General features: G+C 27.6%; 5 protein-coding genes across 10 annotated transcripts in view; 1 reads left to right on the forward strand and 4 right to left on the reverse strand.

Moving 5' to 3' along the window:
• Positions 1-12,348, reverse strand: part of LOC102679751 (leishmanolysin-like peptidase) — a 92,240-nt gene extending 79,892 nt beyond the window's left edge. For 2 of the 5 annotated variants that reach the window (XM_031512495.1, XM_006619870.2), the window contains exons 1-2: positions 12,156-12,348; positions 7,168-7,478 (exon numbers count right to left, since the gene is read on the reverse strand). In XM_031512495.1, the coding sequence (XP_031368355.1) occupies positions 7,168-7,347 (180 nt within the window). In that variant the 5' untranslated portion in view covers positions 7,348-7,478; positions 12,156-12,348. Of the gene's footprint in view, positions 1-7,167; positions 7,479-12,155 lie in introns of those variants that run through there. The other 3 variants (XM_031512496.1, XM_031512494.1, XM_031512497.1) reach the window with 2 other exon arrangements.
• Positions 7,899-12,292, reverse strand: LOC102679461 (ferrochelatase, mitochondrial). Of its 2 annotated transcripts, none has more exons than XM_006619867.2 (8): positions 12,156-12,292; positions 11,158-11,356; positions 10,857-11,078; positions 10,628-10,729; positions 8,920-9,085; positions 8,740-8,847; positions 8,314-8,478; positions 7,899-8,245 (listed from the first exon to the last, which is right to left on the reverse strand). In XM_006619867.2, exons 2-8 carry the CDS (start codon positions 11,286-11,288, stop codon positions 8,048-8,050), a joined length of 1,092 nt encoding a protein of 363 aa, XP_006619930.1. In that variant the 5' UTR covers positions 11,289-11,356; positions 12,156-12,292; the 3' UTR covers positions 7,899-8,047. The 2 variants fall into 2 exon arrangements, with proteins under 2 accessions (XP_006619930.1, XP_006619928.1); XM_006619865.2 differs by lacking the exon at positions 12,156-12,292 and adding an exon at positions 11,703-11,930.
• On the forward strand, positions 11,904-13,528 carry LOC102679337 (EEF1A lysine methyltransferase 2). Its single transcript, XM_006619864.2, has 4 exons — positions 11,904-12,140; positions 12,215-12,313; positions 12,708-13,123; positions 13,409-13,528. The coding sequence occupies exons 1-4, from the start codon at positions 12,085-12,087 to the stop codon at positions 13,501-13,503; spliced, it is 666 nt and encodes a 221-aa protein (XP_006619927.1). The 5' UTR covers positions 11,904-12,084; the 3' UTR covers positions 13,504-13,528.
• Positions 13,529-15,166: 1,638 nt separating this feature from the next.
• On the reverse strand, positions 15,167-17,440 carry LOC102681250. Its single transcript, XM_006619878.2, has 4 exons — positions 16,933-17,440; positions 16,609-16,758; positions 15,519-15,650; positions 15,167-15,343 (listed from the first exon to the last, which is right to left on the reverse strand). The coding sequence occupies exons 1-4, from the start codon at positions 17,078-17,080 to the stop codon at positions 15,261-15,263; spliced, it is 513 nt and encodes a 170-aa protein (XP_006619941.1). The 5' UTR covers positions 17,081-17,440; the 3' UTR covers positions 15,167-15,260.
• A 4,193-nt stretch (positions 17,441-21,633) lies between these two features.
• On the reverse strand, positions 21,634-23,292 carry LOC102670817 (myb-like protein X). The gene is made up of 2 exons (XM_031512493.1): positions 23,200-23,292; positions 21,634-22,697 (listed from the first exon to the last, which is right to left on the reverse strand). The coding sequence occupies exons 1-2, from the start codon at positions 23,231-23,233 to the stop codon at positions 21,649-21,651; spliced, it is 1,083 nt and encodes a 360-aa protein (XP_031368353.1). The 5' UTR covers positions 23,234-23,292; the 3' UTR covers positions 21,634-21,648.
• Positions 23,293-24,600: the final 1,308 nt, after the last annotated feature.

Raw genomic sequence — 24,600 nt, forward strand, 5'->3', positions numbered from 1 at the left:
TTAACCATAATCGTTTCCTCCATTTTCTCCGCTAGTTCCTTCACCAACAATTTTTCGTATAATAAAACAAGTTAAGAACGGAGAAAAAGTGAAATAACTAACTCGAGATATAAAATTTTATTCAAGATATATTACTGTTCGAACATGTATGATAATAATTACGGATAAAAAAAAAAACAATTGCGTTAAACTGCATAGTAAATTGTGTCGTAATGTTTCCTATATATGTAAAAGGTGTGGAAAAGGTGTGGAAAAGGTGAGAAAAGATAAAAATTAATTCAATGGAAGTAAAATTGACGATGAGAGAATTCACGTTTCATAGCGTGGAACGCGCGAATGACCTCGAAGACAATGCTTCGATTTAAAATTAGTCGTATGTAAGCCACTGGGTTGACGAACTATCGGTATGTGATTCTCCTTGAAAACAGTTTGCCTAAGCTAACCGCATCGAGATTCACGCGACGGACGTGCTGTCGCAATTATCGCGCATACGAATACTTAGGAGCGAGTCTCGTTAAAAACAGATTGATACGCCGTTTCGTCTTGTAAATTTATTTCGTCATAATCGTAAACGATAATAGGCGTGAAAGTTTGTGCAATTACTTTTGATCTTTTACGCGCGAGTTACGATTTACGAGTTATTTATCCAAGCGTAATTAAGGATCGAAGCAAAATTGGAAGAAGATTTAGGAAGGAAAGGACGAGAAAAGGAAAAATTTTGACGACGAAAGAGAAGGTGCGTCCTTTTGTTCGGTGAGCGCACGCGAGTCGTCGGATATATACACGTATAGCTGGGATCCTTCGATTTTCCAGGCTGGAGGGTTTGATCGTGGCCCGCCTACAAACAGGATCTGATTAGACGAGCGAACGGCCGTCCCCAACCGATCGATTCGAATTCCGAATCTCGAATTCACGCCGGTTCGTGCCCTCCAGTTCTACCTATGTATCCACTAGTACCTAGTAACCTTCCGCCACCATCTATCCGCCCACCTAGATTTCCAAAGGTAGTTGCTATCGCGACCGATTCGGATCGCCGCCTCGCTTCTCTATTAGCGGTGTCTTCCGCTCCTCTTTCGAGACGTGACCCGCCACATCACAAATATCGTGTCGTTAAATTGATACTAAACTTTTCGTATTCTCATATTTTCCAACTTCTCTCCTCCTTTTAAACCTCTCGTACGTATTTCTACGCCTTTTATATCGTATTCCGTATCGTATTTTCTTCTTCTCCTCTCGAATAGAATAAGTTTAGCATAGGAAATTTCATTTGGACGAGAACCGATAAACTCGAATCGATGGAAAGTTTCGCGGACAACTCGTCGAGTTGTAAAATCAAGTAGCACACGTCTTCTTTCTATCTTTCTTTTCGATACTCTACCATTGGAACGCGGATAGTCTTGTCATCGATCATGATCGATAAGCACGTTTCAGAACGAAATAGAAGCTCGAAGCTTGGTAAATTCGGATAGATTTTGCCATTCCGCCGGAATTTCCGAACGAGAGAACAGTAAGAATCTCACGTCGGTGTACGTTGCTTTTATTTATTTATATATTTCGCAATTGAGAATGTACTTATTATTATACGAACGAATACAACACGTATACGATGTGCAATTTTGATCGTGTCGAATCCTAATTCGAATCGTTCGGAAATGGATTACGAAAAAAAAAAAAAAAAAAAAAAAGAAAAAGTGGCAAAGTAACGATGAGAAATCGGATGAAGAAACGTCGATCGAAATTGATCATCGCTTTTATCTCCTTTATGATCAAACTTTCAATTTTAATTACCATACGGAGGTATCGGAGATGGTGTAATATCGATAACATACCTGTTATTACGATATTCGTATAACGAGCGGTGAAATTAAATTGAATTTTTTTAAAGCAATCGATATATATAATAATAATTAATTAATTCGTCGATAAACTCCTTCTCGGAATTGAAATAAATCAAAATAAACTGGACATTTTTCAATTGGATAAAATTTTCGGATATGATATAATATATTTCCAATTGAGAAAATCATTACTTATCGTTTGTTTTCACGTTTCGACGAAGCGAATTGAGAGAACAAACGCACGTTTTGTTCGAGTTTGCGCGACTCGAGTAAAAGAAAAAAAAAGAAAAAAAAAAAAAAAAAAACTTGGATGAAAATAATTTTGTTAAAATTTTTATCAAGATTACATAATTAAAGAAGATTATTAGCGGAATGATAATTTTTTTTTTTTTTTCCGGGTTTTCCGGCCCCGGGGAAAAAAAAAAAAAAAAAAAAAAAAAAAAAAAAACTTGGATGAAAATAATCTTGTTAAAATATTTATCAAGATTACATAATTAAAGAAGATTATTACCGGAATGATAATTTTTTTTTTTTTTCGATCGGTTGAGATTCATCCTCCTTGTAAGTTTAGCCGGTAGCGGAATAATTAATAGTTTAATTCGAGTGCTCGCACCCGAAGGTACGATCGCGCGCAAATATTTGCGAAAAGGGGAGCGATCGGATTGCAATAGGTTTGGTTCTGATTTCGATTTCGATTTCGATCTGGATCGATCGTACGTTACAGTCGAATTAACGGAAAGCCGGACCAGGATGCAAGGATTACCATTATTTTCGTCCCGTACAAATCCAGCAAATCCGTTCTACCGTACAAATATTCGCTTTCCCGTAACTGCCCAACCATTTGTTCATAAATATTGATACGTTTAAAACCTCGAGCCAAATGAGCCATTTTGCGTTTTAATTTCTCTTCTCTCTCCCTCTATCTCTCTCTCTCTCTCTCTCCTCTTTCTCTCTCTATTTGGATCTCTATTCTCTACAATATTCCACAATCGTACTATGCGACATCGATATCACGATAATTTGCATTTAATTGATTCGTATATCTAGCTTTCCGAATCGATTCGCTATTTATACTTCGAATGATTAAAATACAATCAACCGCGCCAACAGTTTTGCACGACAGATCAGATCGTTTTAACGCTTTCTACACTGTATTTTCACGTTTAAATTCCATTTATATCTTCCATCTCTCTCTCTCTCTCTCTCTCTCTTTCTCTCTCTCTTTCGACAAAATCGTTTTATTTCTCTTTATCTATGTATCCGTAACAATTTCTCAGTCTGTGAAAACAATCTATCTTATATTTGAATCTTTAATATTTTCATTTTTCGTTACAATTACTATTTCGATATTTCTTTTCTTTTCAATCTTACATTTTCCTCGATCAAATGTAATTTACCTTCGCAGCTTCGAATCGTATCGCGTAGATTTACCGTCGTTCCTCGCTATAAGGATAATATTTTTCACATTTACTTCGCGGCATTTCTCTTTCTCCAGACCGTGATTTTCCTTCCCCAACGACTTATCTATATTAAATTTACTTGTATTAGAGCGCCAAGCAAATTCCATTCTTTTTCCACATTTTTCACTCCCGTGTTTGCCGCTCCCACGTGATAATAATAATAGTAATAATTATTGTTTTTTTAAAACCAACTTTTCATAAATATCGTCGTGTATATAAATGTTCGGATATAAACTGTATAGATATAACGTGATTTTTAATTTAGAAAAAGAATGTGTAAATGTCACCATATACATACATGTACGTAAATAAGTAGATATATTTGAATCGAAAACCTGTTCGTTGTACGATTCATTGTACGCCGCTTACACCGAGTCTTCCGCCCCGTATACCGAGAAACTTTTAGCAAAGAACGAGACTGACGTAAAGCCAAACCAGATTGGTTTACATCTATGACCACTTCGCTTCGAATTTCCTTTGATCGTGTACGATCTACCTTCGAAAATCTTTCGCGCTTCGTTCGTGAGCGAATAAAGCGCTCCTTTTCCGATACCTTTTCTTGGCCGAATCAACTTTGTAACGCGCTAAACCGACGAATAAAACTTTTACGAGTGTTTATCCGATCGCAAAGTTATCGTTAGATAATAATAGGAAAATTCGTCTTTTCGATCGATAAATATTCCTACGAACGAAACCGATCAATTTTCACGATTGATACAAAAATTAACTCGTATAATATAGTAAGTTAAATTGGATTTTCTTGTGTTCGATAAATTTACGTAGAATAATATATTAAATCGTTAAATGAATGGAAACGAAACGAAACGTGTGTATTTATTTATTATTTATAATTACATCACGAAGATGTAAAGATGGAATGTTGCATTTGCCTAGGACAACGTGCCACTAATTAGTACAGTGGCATTGCTCGACGAAACCTTCGTGGTCCTCTCCTCTGGACTCTATTCAATCCGCTTCGAGTTTACTATGACTACCATTGTCTGTTCAAACAATCCCTTGTGATTAATTCGGAACATTTTCAGTGAAAACTATGACAAACTTGTGAATAAGCGAACAAGAATTCGAGTGGAAGCATCGCGATAATCAAGATTCCTTGCAATTATTGATTTGATTATCGGCAATGTTTTTTTTTTTTCAGAAAGAACAAAAATGTCAATATATAATATTGTTAAGAAATCAAATACAATCGTGAATATCATTTGTATCTTTATAATATATCAATTTTTTGCATGAAATTCATTTGATAATTAAACTCATAATGAACCGATAAACGCTTGCTTTGCGCGACGATGCAAACGAATGCCGATATCGTGATATTGATTGGCCGCATCCTTCGTTAATAATTTTATTTGATCGATATCTGCACACGAATAAATATGACAAATACAAAAATTTAATCAACCGTGTTATGAAAATCTATACGTATATATCTATTAAATGTATAACATCACTGATTAATTGTCTCTTAGTTGGTCAATGATATTTGATCAAACAATAAATTATCAAATGTAATAAGTTATGTACCATAAATAATATCTTTGGAAATAAAATTGATAATACAAATATACGGATATAGAGATTCGTAATTTCTCGTAAATTAATCTCTAAGATAGCCTCTCTAAAATAAAAAAGTTTTGAAGAATGAAAAAATTATTTTAAAACTATCTTATAATAAGAAAATAATTTAAATACTTTTAAACTCGAAACGTACATCTATATTTTTTACTATACATATCACGTAGTACCACTTGTGCAATCAAGAAGTTATTAAAGAAGACAGAGACGCTATGGAACGATTATTTGAATTTGGTTTATATTCTTTGATGTAAATACGTATTTTTTTTTGAAAGTGTTACAAAGTGAAATAAAATATAATATAAATATCTTAATTCCGTTTTATCAATATTTGTCTTTTAATTTCAATACAGATTATATAATAGATAAAGATATCGCGGAATAAAAATGAATTTCTAATTTGACAATAAATAGCGTAATAAAAACATGTTGGATGTAAATTATAGAAAAATGGAAAATTGCGGTTTATTTTTAGGAATGATGATAGCGTATCCCAAATGGACCGTTCTTTATTAACGAAAGGAAGGGTTGAAGTTAGCGTACCGGCAGAAAGCCGTAGAAAAGTTTCGAATATGCATGGCTATGCAATTCGTGCGATCCCTAGAGGCGCAAAAGTTGAGCGGATAAAAAGCAGGCTTAAAAAGAAAGAAAAGACGAATGACGAGAGGGAGACAGAAAGAAAAAGACGAAAGAATGTTTCGCGCGAAGCAGTCGACCATTTATTTTCATTCGTCTACCAAAGGACTGAAACTTTTCGAGTCCCTACAAAAGCAATTTTTGGTTAACGATACGAACGCGTTACTATTATTCGTTTTATCGTTTGTTATAATTATACTTGATATTTATACGGATATAATACATATATACGTAAACATATATCGAGTATAAAGTAGATTATTTAAATATTTTGGAAATGATTTATTGTTTAAAAAAATTTAAAGCAAGAATTCAAATATTTTCAAGAAGAATAATTTAATGTTATCATGTAGATGCATATGATGATCATTTTGTAGAATTATTGAATAAAATTAATAAATATTGATATGAGGAAGAAGAATTGACCGATCAATTATGCAAATAAGAATCTGACGATTATAAGAAATAGAATATATATATATATATTATATTTTTTCTTTCTCATAATTATAATATAATATTTCTATCGCATTGCTAATATTATTATTATTATTTGTTTCATTATTCATAATTCCTTAAATTTCATGATTTTTCTCATATTGATTTTAATCTTTTTATAGACACGAATTACAATACAAATATTTGATTTTTTTCTAAAGATAAAAATTAATTGCATTGATTTAAAAAATATCGATGAAACTTTGATAAAATAAAAAATGCAATCACTTACGTAGAAGCGAAACGGAGCGTAAATGGTAAAAACTCGTACGATTAAAGACAAGGGCACGTGCCCGTTCTCAAAACACGTGGTTCACTGATGTATGAAAACAAGTTCACGAATATCTTTCTCTTCACACGATTAAAATCACAGTTCTACGGTAAGTACACATATTATAAGGAACACTTCACCACGATACATTTAAATTCGTCAAAAATGATATTAAAAGAAATCACTTCGAAAATAAGTTAGCATTACAAAAGTCAATAATCACATATATTTGCACATTTTTACATCCGATATAAATTTATATGCATACACATGAGAAAAATATCGATAACGACGACTACTCCCAGCATCGAGACCTTGAACTTTTTAAAACGAACGTTCATCGTATTAAAAATCGTATAAAAAACATACGCATAAAAGAAATATCAAAGATACAACGACATAGAAATAGAAATATTTAACAATAAGATAATACGTAACATTTAAAGCTGTAATCAGTCTAGCGAATAGTAGAGAGTTGGAGTTGGAGAGCCAATGCTTATTGGTTCAAGGTAAAGTGGAACGCACGCGAGATACAAGTGTGTAAGAAAGACAGCATGAGCACGTGACACGTGAAACGCACGTTTCGTTGAAATCACGCGATTTCATCCCCACAGAAACGAAAAGTAACTCCAGTTTAATGAAATAAAGAAGAGAAAATTGTGGAACGAATGAAAGGAAAGAAAAGAGGACGATGAATATCGGTGAGAAGAAATGATAAAAGGGAAGTAGCACTAGCAATCCAGTTGCTTGGTTGGTGTGCGTCTGGAAAGCGAATGCGGACAACAAAGGTGAAAGAGAGTAAGAGTGAGTGAGAAGAGAAAGAGAAAGAGAAAGAGAAAGAGGAGAGTAGTTCTTTTGTAACGGTTACCTCGTGTGCCCGAGGATGCTGATGATTGCAGTGACGATGCTCGAACATTCCACACACAAAATCCACACCACACACCACGATGATGACAACGAGTAGCAATACGACGGTGCCGCATTGCATCTTCAACCGCACTCGAGCCGCCATCACGGACGACGCTCGCACTCGCAAAGCATGACACATACTGAGCGCTCTTGCCGACTCCGCGCATTTATATAAGCGTCGCGGTACCCAGCACCGCGCCACTCACGTTCGATACCTAGAGCGCGGCAGACGCTCTCTGCTGTCGCCGCGATAACCCCCTCGGGAGTAACCTGTAAAGAAATCGAACGGTTACTCTCATAAATGTTATCAAATTATCATTCTCTCCTATACTTCTTTTTAACACTATTTATATCATTTTTTAGCGGTTTTAATTTTTTATAGCAGAGTATAATGATATCTCATTAGATTGTAATTTAAAAATTTCATCATGTGTTTATTTATTTACTTATCCTGAAGTATTATATTTCCTTACATTTTGTATCATTTTTACAATGTAATTTCATACAAAAATTAATATGATATTTTTATATCTCGATTAAATGAGAAATTCAAATACATAATTTATAAAATAAATTTAAATATAATGATAATGATAAAAAAAATAATAATAATTAAAATATTAAAATGTGAAACGTGATAATTTTTATAATTAAAATAAGTGTGTAATAGGAAAAAAAAATCAACACTCATTCATCAAGAAATAAGAATATTTTATTTAAAACACGTTATATCATACAAAACGAATCACAAAAGTAGATATTTTTCGTTTATATTATAAAAAATATCTATCTGTTGTAAATAGATAATATGCATAAATTTTTTACAGTGTATCCTTGTTTTAATTTCTACATATTTGTGCATACCACTTTTTGCTTTCTGCACAATTGCCACTAACACAATGAGGACAACGTGTCAAGAACATGGGACTTAGAGAATTATTTGATTTAAGATGAGAAACTACAATATCTGCCAAAGCATTTATAAATGTAGGATGATCATTAGGAGCAGCAGTTCTCCTTATTTTATCAATGCCGAGCTAAAGATAAAAAAAGATAGAAAATTTCTCTTCGTAATTATTTACGGATTATATAACGCGACACTTACTTCTTCTGCTAATTCTTTACAATACTCGATATCTAATTCATGAAGAGTTTCAATATGTTCGTTAACAAATGCTACTGGTACTAATATAAAATGTTTTTTCCCTTGTTTTACATAAGCTTTTATGGCATCATCGGTAAAAGGCTCCAACCAAGATACTGGGCCAACCTAAATACAACACATTAATATACTGTACAACGTACAAAAATTAGAAAACGACATATTTAATATAACATAATATTTATATATTTAAAAATAAAAAAAGATATGTATTTTTCTAAAATCTAAAATCTATTAAATCAGAAATTTTAATTCGGAAAATTAATGCGTAATGAAAAAAAGATTTAGAAAACTGTTTTTTAGAAAATAAAATATGCAAAATAATTTCATTAATTTTTTTTTCCATTTTATCGATAGATTAATCTATACCTTTGATTGCCATACTAGTTTGTATGGGTTACAATATTGTAACTTTTCCATTACTAAAGCAACTGTACCTGCTACTTCAGATGCATAAGCATCCCCCCTAGATACAGCCTAAAATACAATACGAAACAATCATCGTGTTAATATTAAAATATTAATTTATTTTTCGTACTAATACGTAACCTTCAATGGTAGCGAATGAGCTGAAAATAAAATTATAACATTGCTTCTTATATCGTCGGGAAATAGAACTAATTCTTCCTTAATTCTTTCTGTAATTGTCTCTATGAATAATGGATGCGTTGCCCATCTATCTATTACACTCCATTTCATGTTAGAAGGTAATTGTCTGTAAATTATGAATGCAGTGTAATAGCATTTTTGGGCTAAGCAAAACTATTATTATTTTATTTTCATTTTAATCTCAACGTAATTTCAAATATAATTAAAAAAATTAAATTAGAATAATTATAAACCAAAGTTTACGATGATAAAATGACAGCAAATTTTTTTAACATTTTTCATTTATTACCGAAATACTATAAAAGATTTGAGAAAAAGGATTTCTAAAATAATAATATAATAAAATTATTATAAGAACATTGAACAAGTTTCTCGATTTTTTTAAATTAAAATATACTGACGCATATATTCTTTATAATCTTTATTTTTGCAGTCGCTGAAAAAAGGTTTTCGGCAACTGATTTCCTCATTTTCTCCCTCAAATATAATCCTTAGCGGACAGGATAGAGGGAAATGATGAATACATTTAAGAAGGAGTGTATTTTAATCTAGAGTAATACATACTCTAAAAAAGCTCAGATCTTTCATCAAGAATTCCAAGTTCTCGATATAAAGGAAATTTTTTCGAATATTTTGTATCAGACATTTTATAAAACGTAATTCTATCATTAATCATTGTAAAATATTTTTAAAAAATCTAGATGAAATGTTAAGAGATGAGATCTAAAATGAATGTCCTTGAGACATTGTTATAATGTTTGAGTTATATTGTTATAATGTTTTTGAGTTATTTCGTATAATTATTAAAATAATTAATTATAATCGAGTAATAATTTCATTCAAATCGTAAAAATCGAAAATTTTTTATTTTTTTTTTCAAAAATTAAAATGATAAATTATTGAGATATTTATTAAAATATTAAAAAAATATATTATTTGTTTAAATATTAAAAAAAATATATTTAAACAAAAGAAATAATAAATACAATACAAAGAAATATTTTATTATAAGAGATCTAGATAGTATCTGGATAAGAAAAAATTATATGACCTCTTTTCAAAATATCAGTGACCAAAATATAAGTTACATGAATGACTATGTTTACAAATGTTTTAAATTTGTAAAATTGTCATTGTTTAGTTTTTTTTGTATATACATTTTTAAATAGAATAATGTTATCAAACATCATAATACAGATAAATTATCATTAAATAATAATTTAAAAGTCAATAAAATATAAAATTCTTATGACTTAAAAAATAAAGATTTAATATAATTATGTATTAAAGAAATTGTATAAAAGAAATCAATTTTTTAAAAATAAATACTTATAAGTCTTATTGAAATATGCTGTCACTTTGACATAGATTAATAATCCTATTTGAAATAAAATATACTTATATTCTTGTACATTTTTGTAATTATTGTATTAGAGAATATAAAAATTATAAAAATTAGTTTTAATAATTGATATCATTTCATTAATTTTTTGAAATAAAAAAGAAAATTTAAACTTATATAAATTTTATACTAAAAAAAACAAAAAAATACAAATTAATAGAATATTCATTCATTTAAGAATATAAATATATATAGGTAAATATGAATCTATTTATTATATTGTTAAAATTATAAAAAATTAACTACCTGTTTTTATAATACTTATATATTTCAATAAAACTTGATCCACTTGTAGCACAACAATATTGTGGATATTGAGAAAAAATTATTGTATGTTCAACACCATCTCTAAAATAAGAATATGTACATATTCTTCAAACAAAGATCATTTGTTACATTTTATATTAATATACAATTACATTGTATATTTATATTAAAAATTCATTTTTATTCAATAATAAATCAATATCCTTACTCTTCTATCTTTTGAAGTGTATTCTCAGTAAGAGGATTAGCATAACGGAATGCAACATAATGTTTATGAGGTGCTGTTTTTGGTGAAATTTTATCCAATTTTTCACACAAAAGTTTGCCTTGTTTATTTGTCCATTCTAAAATAGGAGATTTACCTCCAATTTCTTCATATTTTTTTTGTACTTTAGGTGTACGAGACTTTGCTATCCAAGGTCCTAGTCGACTGTAATATATATTGTCTAATAGAATTTTGATCTAATGCTAAATGGATTTCTATAAATTATTAAAACTTATAATTAAACCTTTGAAATGGTAGTTGAATCATATCACGATCTGTCATTATACGTAATAAATATTCATGCACCTCTTCAATTTTACTAGGACCACCCATATTTAACATTAAGATTCCTGTTTTTGGTTTAATATTATTCATTTGATTTAAAAATACTGTGGTAACGAAATGACGATAAGACAAAATGGACAAATTTGTACATTGTCTTCCTAAACAATAAGATACAAAGATATATTTAGCATTTTTAAAATAAAAATATAAATACTAAAAATAAAAATTTAACAATCAAAAATTATAAATGAATACAATGAAAATATTGGTTTCAAATGTATCTTATACAAAAAATAATTAATAAATTAAATGTTATTAAATGACTTTATATTATATTTTTTCATATTATTGTAATGATTTATATATGCTGTGTTTACTATTAAAACTATAACTATATTTTAAATCTATTTTTCTATATTTGTAAAATCTATATATATATATATATATATATATATATGTATATATAATAAGTATAAAATATATTAAGTATATTTTTTTACTTACCAATTTGGAGTGTATTTATCAATTTACCGAACATATTTAACAATAATTAACACTTTTTGGAAAAAATAATGAATATAATAGTATATATCAAATACTTTAGCTACTACAATTACTGCACAATCACGCTTATACAGTAGATATATGTAATATATCAAATGTATATAGGTTAGGTTCAAAAGTGAGGTTACGCTACGCCAGTTTAATAACGTTTCATATGTATGATGTGATTACACTTTTCGCATCAAGTGTTAAAATTTTCGAAAGGCATTTTTAGTATAAATAAGTGATTTAATAAAAATACACCAGGAAGCTAAAATTTAATATATTTAATAAATAACACAACAATTCAATTATAATCTTCAAATATAATTAAAATAAAATTATGACAGATCAAAATATTGAAGAACTCGGACCATCGGATTTAGGTACACTTGATTAGTAAGTAATACGTACCGTATTCGTAAATATGAAACACTCGATAAGCATTACTTTATAACACGATTATGTTTTAGTTGGGAAAGGATTTATTCGGAAGAACTTGATAATTTTAGGGAATACGGAGATATAGGCGAAATATGGTTTGGTAAAAGCAATACACTAAAAGTCATACGGTAAGTTATTCGGATAATACGCGAAAAATTTATGTAACAACACGAAAGATAGATGTGTATAACACAAGCAATAAACTTGCACATAAACTAGTGGTGCTATCTTTCGTAAATTTTAGTTATTATGATCTTGAGGTTACCGAGAAGGTAATGTCTTCAAATTATATTTCAAATTATATTTCAAATCAAATAAATAAATTTATTTAAATTTATTTTTATATAACAAATACTTGTAATAATTTTAATAAAATCTTATATAAAATATTTAATAATTTATTAATTGTTATATAATATTAGCGTAGTACGATTTATTTTGTGAACATATATAAATACTTTTTTTTGTAAATATATAAATACATTCTCTGTTAAAAAATATTTTATATATTTAATATTTCAGTTGGATTAACACGCAATTAAAACTTAATAAAAATGATAAAATAATTGACATAGGATGTGGAAATGGAATGACATTGATTGAACTTGCAAAGCAAGGTTTTGAAAAATTGATGGGTATAGATTATTCGCAAAAAGCAGTTGATTTAGCTCATGAAGTATCGAAGGAAAATAATGTGTCGCACATTGAATTAAAGGTTTGCGATATTCTAAATTCTCAAGATTTGAATTTACCGACAGACTTTAAATTAATACACGATAAAGGAACTTACGATGCCATCAGTTTAAATCCGGAAGATCCAGCATCGAAACGTCAAAAATACATAGAAAATGTATACAAAATTCTATTACCCTCTGGTTACTTAGTTTTAACTTCATGTAATTGGACTAAAGAAGAAATACAAAAACATTTTCAAGATTGTAAGTTACATATATTGAAAAATATAATTGAAAACATTTGAAATTTTTTATATAAAAATTTTCATATAATTAAAAAAAATGTTTCGATTATATTTAATATTATTAAATATATTGTGCAGAAATAAATAGCGTTTTTTGAATAATTTATTATTTAGAACATTGTACATACTACAAATTTTGATATTGATTCATGTTTATTATATGATATATTATTTTAATTCATTTTTATTAGTAATAATATTTGTTATAACATTAATACTAACTAATATAACTATAATATTTTAGATTTTGATATCTTACACGTGCTTCCCGCAGATACATTTATTTTTGGTGGACAGAGCGGAAACACTGTAACGCAATTAGTTTTACAAAAGAAATAATAAAAGATTCGATTAACAAAATATATGTATGAAGTTTTCTCTTTACTTTCCTTTTAATAATTGACTTATGTATAATTTATAATTAATATTAAAAAATATACATAATATATAATAAATATATAGTACATGTATTTAGAATACGGAAAAGTTTATTCGTGCATATTTATATTAATGATACGTTTACGTAATATAGTTCAAAAATAAAAATAAGTTAAAAATTATACTATTATCAATTTACAAATATTATAAAATATTATGCATTATAATCAAAATAAATGTTGTTGTTAAATCGTGTTTTAAAAAATTCTCATTAACATAAATTATAATTTATTTCATATAATCGTTGATATTTAAGGCATTTATTGGCATGTTCAAACTTTATATATATATATATATGTATATCTATATCTTACATTATGCTATATATATATATATATTTGCTAAACGAATAGATAATTTCAATTTATAAAGCTTGCCAAATTGAAAATTCAAAAATATTTTATTTCATACATATTTTATTCTACTTGATAAAACTATAATGCTAACTATAATAAATAGTATCGAAATCAAAATAATATTAAAATTTTATATTTTTTTTTTTATAATTTCAATTTTATAAGAGTTACAGATACAAATATTGATAAACAAAAAAAGAAAAAATAATTGATATAATACAACAATAATCTAAATAACATAACATGTATGATATAATTATATATATAATTATGTACATTGTAAAAGTTTCTAATATGATTTTCAGTTCAAATGAAATTGTATAGAATTATAATATGCATATTTTAATATTTTATAAAATTTCATTAATTTTTTAAATTAATATTTTTTTACTATAATTGGAAATTGATCGATAAAATTTGAAATATGGATTTTAAAATTTTTTATAATATTATTTATAATATTTGAAATATATTGAATAGATCTAGAATAGATGTTTTGTGGATTTTCTATTATTTTATAATGATCTATTACTTATTGTAAAATCGTAAATATTATAATTCATATAAATATTTAGAAACATAAGAATCAATAATAAAATGTATAATATAAATTACAGATTAAAATTACGATAAAGTGTACGGAAATATTTTGCAAGATCCTATTGCGATATTTTAAAATAAAATTTATAAAATTATATTTTATAAGAATTTTATAAGATATTTTAAAAGAAAATTATTCGTATATTATATATTTATATTCGTATATGAATTACGAAGTAACATTTTAATTACGTCAATTTCAGAATAAACAATTTGACGATACATTAAATTCTTTGCTGTAGAATAAAATATATAATTTAAAATTATCTAGAACAAATATACTAATTTTCATTTTTTTTTTTACAATTCTTTTTATCATATAGAGCAGTATAAGATTTATTTATACATTACAAAAGAAATCACATTATTTGAAATAAAAAAAATTGCAAGTTTGAAAAAATTAGACAAATTAGATTATAGATATTCTTGGTAATTGATTAGAATTTGAAGATATAGAAAATATGAAAAGCTATCGAATTATAAATATTTTTTGCGCATAGCTCGAGCATATGCTTTCTTAATATTCTTAAAATGATAATTAAAATACGTATCTTCGCGTAAAATATACCAAACATATATTTTTTTTTGTACAATATCATATTTTTTGATGATTGAAAATTTAAAAATTTACCATACATAATTTTAAAATTAATACAATTTTTTTACATTCATTTAAAATAATATATTTCAATTGTAAATGATTTATATAAAACTAAAATTATGTTTTACAATAATTAAACTAATTAAGAGATATAGCGTGTGAAATGCAAGAATAGATATACCACCTGTGAAAAAAATATTTAAATCGTAATTAAAAACTTCTATTCACATATATGATATACTTGTGTATTTAAACTTATTTAAATTTATTTATATTAAAAAAAAATTATTATATAAAAAAATTAAAAGATAAATTTAGAACTTGATTGCAATAAAAAATCAAACAAAAAGATGACATACCATTGCAAACTAAAGGATTTTCTTCATAATATCCTTCTTGACAATAGCAGCGTTTTCCCAAGGTAACGTTTAGTTGTACGCAATGTGCCCCATTAATGCATTCAGAATCATTGTTACATGAAAAATGTAACGCTACAACAGAAATATATTTTTTTAATATAAAATACTTTAAGGATACGAGGAAAACAATTCGAAGATTAAAATTTTCACTTCTTCTTTATCAAAGAAAAAAATATACAATTTGAAATTTAATTTTAGCTTTTACAAATATAATTAAATTTAAAATTTTTACTTAAATTATTAAAAAAGTTATTGTATAGAAAATTACATACGCATATTAGATAAAATTATCTATTATATTTTATATAATATTATTATTTTGGAAATCAAATCTTGCCGGTTAAAATCAAATTTATATCTGTTCTTAATATATATATACATCGTTATATACCAAATATACCGTATCAAATTGCCATAAAAGCTCAATGCGTTTTAACTCGATGGTAACACGCAATTTCACACAAATATAATACATAATATTCTCAACATCGATCAATTTTTAACCTTTGTAACAAAATTACGTGACAATTTTATCTGATATCGTCTAAAATTCTTAACAGAATTATATCAATTATTTTTAACTTAAGTAATCAAAATTTTCAAATTATTTTTGTTTTTTCAATTGACGAGAATATTTAACTATATTTGCATTTTTAAAAGATGTGTCTATTTTCATGTTTGCACTGTTAAATAACGAATGTTGCGTATGTAAGGAAATCAAATTGGTAGTGGTGTATGTGATAAACTGCAATGATATTCACAAAGGTTTTCAATTTGCATAAATAACCACAGTGCTGGTACCAATACATATTGCAATAGAACACGAGAGTATATGCAAATGATAGTACAGTTTCTTATGTTCTGTTCAATTTGTTTCTTCAAAAATAAAGATTATATTCGGTATTTCTTCCAAATACACTCCGATACTCAATCTTCGATCGATATATCGAAATTTATAATATAACTATTTAAATTATATATATTTGGCGTAAAAATGATACGTTGTTAAAGTTATATTTAAAATTATTACCTTTGAATTTGTTAATACACGCGCCGTTAAGAGGTGCGGAATAATCTCCGCAAAGGCAACGTGTCCTTCCGTCTCGAGGATCCGCTATACATGTCGTATTTTGAATTCCAGCGCAATCAGACTCCAACTTACATTCCCGAGCTCTCCCAACTAAATTTACGTGATCGTCAGCATTAATCAAAATTTGTTATCGCATAATCTTGTTTTATTCGATAATACGAAAACGCGTGATAAAAATTAATAACGATCAATGAATCCGAAACCCGAAGATCGTAAATTACGGATACGATGTGACGAGCTTTTGAAAATAGGAATCGGACAAACCTGGTGTAGGCGATGGATGAGAATTTTGATTCGAGGTTTGAGGATTGGTTTTGCCAAAAGTCGTAAGAGCCCAAGTAGAAGATGGCGATACGAAGAACACCAATAAAAGAAACGTTGCAAACATTTGAAAACTTCTCGTCTTCTTCATTTTCTACTTGTTGCAACTACGATATATATTTAAAATCGGTGAAGATCGGAAGAGATTAACCGCACAGTTGATTCATCGATCACTGTATCCAGATATAAAATTAAGCGATAAAATTTCGAAATGAAAATCACTCGCTTTTCTTCATTTCAAAAAGTATCAATCCCAATTTTCTTTGCGTTGCAAAGAAAAAGTTTCTTCTCACGAGTTTTTATATTATATATTTCGATGTATTTGCACTAATATTTAAATTAATGATATGATTATTAGCGTTACAAGCGATTAACTAATCTAAAAGATGTCGAAGAAAAATTTGCACTAATTTTTATTTGAAGGGAATACTATTATGTTCTATTCTAGAACTGCGTGTTACAAGGACGTTGGAGAGCCTTTTAAACCTTTAGTACACCCCCACCCTGTGTATCCTACGTGCTGCCACCACCAAAGCAGAAAGTATTCTACACCAAAACGTAGTTGCTTACCACCTCCTCGAACAAAGAGTTCGAACTGTGTTTAAAACAGTTGCTTTAAGTTTCGATCGTAGTAGGAGTTCTGCTCGGAAAAAACAGTTCCGTGCTGGAACAAAGTATCTTAACTTTAACATTGTCACGCCATATTTTATTTTCACGCTTTTGCGAAACAATTATTCGTTATATCGTACAATTTTTTGAATAAAAATATTTTTTTTTTTTTACAAATATTTCCTACATTTCTATATTTAAAAGATACTTTTAAATGTATATAATCATTGATATGAGAAAGAGCAATTAAATCAAAATCTGATCAAAATTAGACATAATTCGATATCGATTTATTAATTTCTTAAACGAATAAAATTACTCCCTTAGCCATTGTAAATCTAATCTAATCATCATTCCTTCAAATAGCTTTATTCCTTAAAATATTTACATTGTTACATTTGTATGTATTTGTAAAAAATATTTTTAATATTGTCATTATAATTTTATATTTGATATTTCAATCAAGATTAGGTAATAAATGCAAAATATTCAAGAGTTCGTTTAAAGCAACGAATTTATCTTTTATACGTATTTTTTTCGTTGTTATCTTCGAATAAATAAGCTTAAAAATTTAATAATATTTTTTAAAACTGATGAATTTCGTACTATTTTTGCAATGCTGTGTCCAGTCGATATCGCTTCGATTAGATTTTTTCCAGCTAAATCTCTTTTCGTCGAATTTCTCTGATCAAAATGATATGTAATTCCAGTAACCGTGAAATCATTTTTCATAAAACTCACGTAATTGATACGTCTTTTTTTTTCTTTTTCCAAAACAGAAAATAATATATCTTCATTAGAAATTACAAAACTAATGGATAGAATAATTTATTGTATTTGACAAATATTATTCGAATAATCTATAGTAAAGTTTAATTTAATCAAACTGTACATGATGAACGTGAAAAAAAATCACAAAGTTCATCACTATTCCAAATAACTCGTGCACGAAAAATCGTGTTTCGTTTTACACAGTCACGAAACTTTAACGGTCAAACAACTCTGCTATCTATTGGAAAATCAAGTTTCACCGAACACAAATTATTTAGATAGAGAACTAATATTTTGAAAAAATATGATTAAATCACATTTAAAATATGCGATATATCTAATAATTAAAAAGTTGTTAAAAACCTGTTAATAAAAACATATATGTTTGAACATGTACTTTTCGTAATTAATTTACCAATATTTTATAAAGTAATTTTCGAAGAATGTGCTTTTGCTTTTTGCGTACGCGTTGTTATCTCGTCACAATGATCGTCTTTCACGTTTATCATATCGATTTATAATGCATTTAAACTTTTTTACTAGAAATAAAGTATTCGGTGATCAACTTCGACTTGAAATGAGTACCCGAGTATCTCGCCTAGTTTGCCAATTTGATAAATTCATGAAACACGTGTTGATGAATTGCTCGTTCGCAAAGAATTTTATTTCAACAATCGTGTACATGAAAATTCTAAAATTTTTTGCGTAATCTTTATGCATTAAATCCGATACGTAATTGTCGTTTAAATAGTTAATAAAATTATAAATTTTATAAAAAAAAAAAGAAAAATTTATTCGAAATGATGAAGCATTTTGTTGAACTCTTTGCATACAATTATACTCGATTCGTTTACATACAATTTATAATTGTATGATAACGTACATCGATAAGATTGATGTACAAGTATAATCAAAACACGTATACGAAAGCTGAAAAATTTATATCATTGCTTCCACTACATTATAATTTAAATTTACAGAAGAGTGTCTTCCTGCACGCTAGGTTTATCGTATTAGCTTGACGCATCAATTACAAACAAATTGTCGACATATCACGAAGATTTCGTAACAGTAGGATTTTTCTCATCGTTCGAGGAAAGAAAAAGAAATTAAGGAAAGTAGATCGTGAATATTCACGTGCTTCGTTCGTTCGTCTTATTGAACATGTACAGTTTTAAAATAACAATTACCTACTACTATTCTATTTATTACTATTTCGACATGTATAAGAAAATTGATTTCAATCTAATTTATACCGTTATATTAATGATACTAATACACGTATATTAAAATTTGGTGGAATTATCTTTCAAGTTCAGATATTTATCAAAAAAAGTGAAATAGTTATTGCGTATTAAATTACAATATGAATGAAATTAAATAACGAACTTCAGTAACGAATACGATAGACAATTATTATTTTTTAACTTTTTATCGAACAAAATTTCTTTTCAATTGCAATTATAATTGCCGTTTCAAAAATTTCATTATTTCAGTAGCACAAGCATGATTCATTATTTTGAAGTCAACTAAAAGGCCTCTTCCTTGTACAAATGTACAAAACTCTACTCTTTTATTCTTTACTAGACATACGCGAGAAGTCGAAAATATTGGAAACTCGATACTTACAACGAATTTGGAAAAAGATTTAGAAAGTATTTCGTAGTTCGAATATTTCGGGATTCCAAAGAGAACTTTGGGATTTTTGAAAATATTAGAAATTTGATGAATTGAATAAGATTTTGGGACTACATTCGTCCACAAATTAAAATAATAATCATGAGAAATACTTTGAAGATCCTGAGATGAATTCTTCGCGCGTCTCGATTCAACATTTTCGGGTTCTCGCATGCCTCTAGCTGTCGCATATCGCGTTTTAAAGAATATGTTAACCTTTGAAATTTATAAAAATAGCAAAATCATTAACGAACTATAATTTCCAAGCCTTGTTAATATAATACTATATAATATAATATTCGAAATCTAATTTATTTAATTTATAAATTGTTTTGTTGTCTAATTTTTTTCAAAATATTTATTAGATATTTTATTTCGCATTCCGTAACTATCATTATTATTTTGTAACATACTTATTCGAACGAATAAGTTAGAAACTCGTTATGATCGTATAATAAAAAATTAAGAAAATGGGAATTATTTAATGAGTGAATTTAGATATCCCTGGCAAAAGCTATTCAATTTATAGCATATCGTAAAAAGTTATAAGGGTTATGTGCGTTCTCTGATAAAAATCTTCTTTAAAAACATGGTAAGAGTGACCTACTTCACAAGTTTATAATCACAGAACGACTAATTGTAATTGCCTATTAGTTAGTATTAGTTGACGAATGGAAACGTTATCAGACTATATAGTGTAAATCGTTATATATTAGCATAAATAAGTTCAAGGCCCATGCGCAGTGCCAATGATGCATTAATTTTTCTATGACACGAGTTTGTCAATCTTCGCTTGTAATCTTTATAAATATGTTCAAAGTATGATACATATATAGAATAAATAAAATTAATCCATACTGAAGACTCCATATTGAAGAAATAAATATTTCTTTTTTTTTTTTTTACAATATTTTATTGTGCATATAATAAATTATTTGAATTACATGATCAATTATAAAATACGAATGGAAATAAATTAATATTTGATCGCTTTTTTCATATCTTTGATGTTCTTTTAATTGTACCTATCGTTTTATTTTTTATCAATGATTCCTTAAAATCGTAATTATTTTTTTACAATACGATATATAATAATTCTTAATAACGTATGCGTATAATAGAAAAATACATGGCATAAAAATATCGCGCATCTTATAGAAATTTTTTAACGGAAATAATTTTTCATCGGAAAGATGATTCTTCGTTACAAATGAAAAAAGATTTCATTCGCAGTATAGTCGTAAATACATACAATAATAATAACCATACAAGTTATTCTTTCTTCATTTCATATTTATTGCTCATTGCTTTATGTATTCTCGATAATTTTAAAGTTATATATTTATAATTAAATTCATCTCTTCTTTGTCGTCCAGATGTATCTCCATATGGTCTTTATTTATACAGACGTAACAAGAATATTTCTAGGTGTTCTCAATCTATAATTACATAATAAAAGATATTATAATTTAGATAGATTATAATTTTCAATTTTTATAATGTTTATAAAATATGTCCATAAAGGTACCTACCGAAACCATCTATTTTTTTTACAAGGGAATATTTAAATCTCGATGAAAATCTTTTTTACGTGTTGATAATCTAATATATAGTATATGTATAATCCGGAAGATATATATGATAATTGGATAAATCTGAAATATTTATACTATCCGAAATATTTTTTTCTTCGTTCGCATCATCATAGTCGCTTTCCATTATATCGGAAACTATTTGTTGTCGATTCCATTCATCGTTCGTTTCGTTTTGATTTACATCTTTGTTATCTTTGTTAGAATTTTCGACGAAAATTATCTTTTCTTCCGACTTTTCTCCCGTATTATCAACATCCATGTGCGATTCCGATGTAAAAACTTCTCTATTTTCGTCTGTAAATTCTTTGTTCAACCATTCCATGGATACCTTAAAATCTTGCAATTTGTGATTGTCCTCGGTAGTAGAATTGTCCGAGACCGATATATTTCTCATAGCATTTTCAAAGATCAACGAGAAAATCGAATAAATTTCTAAATTCCTTTGTGCGTCGTGTCGTATTTCTTTCTCGCTTCTTTCCGACGATTCGTTCGTCCACGAATCCGATGAATCTTTATCATATTTTGTCGATTCGTCGATTTTTAAATTTTCTTTAAATTCCTTTTCCGTTGAATTTAAATTATCATTCTTGATCACAACGAAAGATTCATCTTCTAATACGCTCTTCTTATCGTTATTTATTACCAATAAGTCATCTTCCACGTTTTGCAAATTATCTTCCGCTGCATTGATATTCGCATCGGTTTCGTTATCGATGTTTGAAATTTCCGTCAGTTTTAAGATATTTTTCGTTGAAATATTATCGTTCGATTTATTGAGTTGTTCAACCTCGTTTATTATATATTTATCACGCGTAAAACTAAATAGATTTTCCAATTCTGTTTTTGGAATATTATTTATGGCGTTGACTTCCATCGATTCGATATGACAATTTTCCCACATTGTGTAACAACCCCATCCAATGCAGAACAATATTTCCAATAAGAGAATTAATTTCACGCATTCTATTATTCGTTTTAAAGTATTGTTCATTTCAATATATTTCATGCATGAAGTTTTCCCATTCTCGACAAGTCCTTCTTCCATGCTTATGAATTCTACGATAACCGAAATAAAACGATCGAATTATTGTATTTCGGTTCAAACTATTTAATAATTAACTATATAATAATATTTATCGCTATTTTTACACGTTCATTTTATAAATAACTCATTCAGAAAATCAAAAGTCTTTATAATTTTACACTTTTAATGAAGAATAACGTTATATTTTTTTTTCTTTCAAATTTTCACTTGAACAGTTGAAATGAAATTTTTAAATCCCGATCTAAAATCATCTTAAATGTTCGATTTAGATTCTCCTATTTCCATTATTACGTTTATATACACATATTACATTTATGACTGGTTCAAAATAATTCAAAGTTAAATCTTTCAAAATATTTTAGTAATTTTTTATAAATATTTTCATTTTTCAAAAATGGAAATGAGAATTATTTAAAAAGAAAACAGAAACACGGAATGTATAAAATATTACGTTTTGCGTACTAGGAAATTTATATCTATATATATATATATATACGCATAAAATAAACTCACCCTTATTGACTCTACAGATCCCGACTTCCTTCATGATGAACGATCAGTTAGAAACTAACCATTGAGGAAGGAAAAACGTTAAATGGTAAACATAAAAATACAAATTAACCTTGACCTGGCAAAGTTTAATGAAAAGAGAAATAAAATTTACGATAAAAGTTATTCTCCTACCACGAATTTCATGTTAGAGAAAAATGTTCACAGGTCAAACTATATCTTCCTCGGGTCGCGCACAATCATTCTATGCTTGTTAATATCAACAAAGAAACCTGTTTGATTGCTTCTTTCTTCGAACATACATTTCCTCGAAAAAAAAAAAAAGAAAAAATAAATAAAAGGAAATTTGTAATCAATACGATCCAATATCTTTGCCGATACGTATTAAAAATTATACAACAATATAATATTTTACGCGCAATATGATAGACATGTTCGAGGCGCGAATAATTTTATAGTAATTTTATAATAATTCGTAATTTTTGTTTTTATCGAGTAATGAATATGACAAATGAATAATAATTCAAAAACAAAACCTACCATTTTTGAAACGCCATTAAAACGGTAATTGCCATGGTATGTTAACGGAAATTGGAATCGTAACTAAATCCGAATGTTTCATCGGATTAAATCATCGGTGAAAAAACGTAAAAAAATAAAAAAATGAAAAAGAAAGAAAACGAAAAAACGGATAACAATCCATAGTATAGGAATAGATACATATATAACAACAGCCAAAGATGCTAAATTAAATATTTCTCTGCTATTCTGAAAATGAGCAATGATCATCAATTTTTGTTATTTAATTTTTTAACTTTGTAGTTTATTTGAAATCGCATAATACGTTTATAATATCAAGAGAAATTGTGTAGTGCGCGTTTCTTGGAAAAAAGTGATATGTAAGCCAATAAAAATGTTTCTGATTACTAAATTTTTCTTTCAGATTAAATTGCAAAAATCTTGGAGAATGTTATCTGGATTATAACGATGGTCGCTGGGCATGCGATTACATTCGAGTAAAAGATGCAGTGTGTAAAAGAAATATTGTGTGTAAAGAATGCACCGTGCTAAGCAACTTTGATACGTGAAGATTTTCGAGAATACAATAAAACAAAGAGTTGAAGCTTTAACTGGTACTTTTTTTGAACAGCACATAAAATGCGGTAAAGTATATATATGCTCACTATTACTTTTCGACTGCACGCATATCGCTTCTTTTGCGATTTTTACGATTGCAAAATGTGATAAAATATATCCGCATCGTAATTCATTTGAAACAAATATTTCTCCTAGAAGATATGTATTTGATGAGATTTTACGCTTGAAATATCTTCATTTGTATATTTCTAAAAGTTTTATACGCGAATGCTTTCTTTCTTTCTCTTATTTTATAAATATATATAT

The sequence above is a fragment of the Apis dorsata genome, unplaced genomic scaffold, assembly GCF_000469605.1.
Source record: "Apis dorsata unplaced genomic scaffold, Apis dorsata 1.3 scaffold_446, whole genome shotgun sequence".
Classification (NCBI taxonomy): Eukaryota; Metazoa; Arthropoda; class Insecta; order Hymenoptera; family Apidae; genus Apis; species Apis dorsata.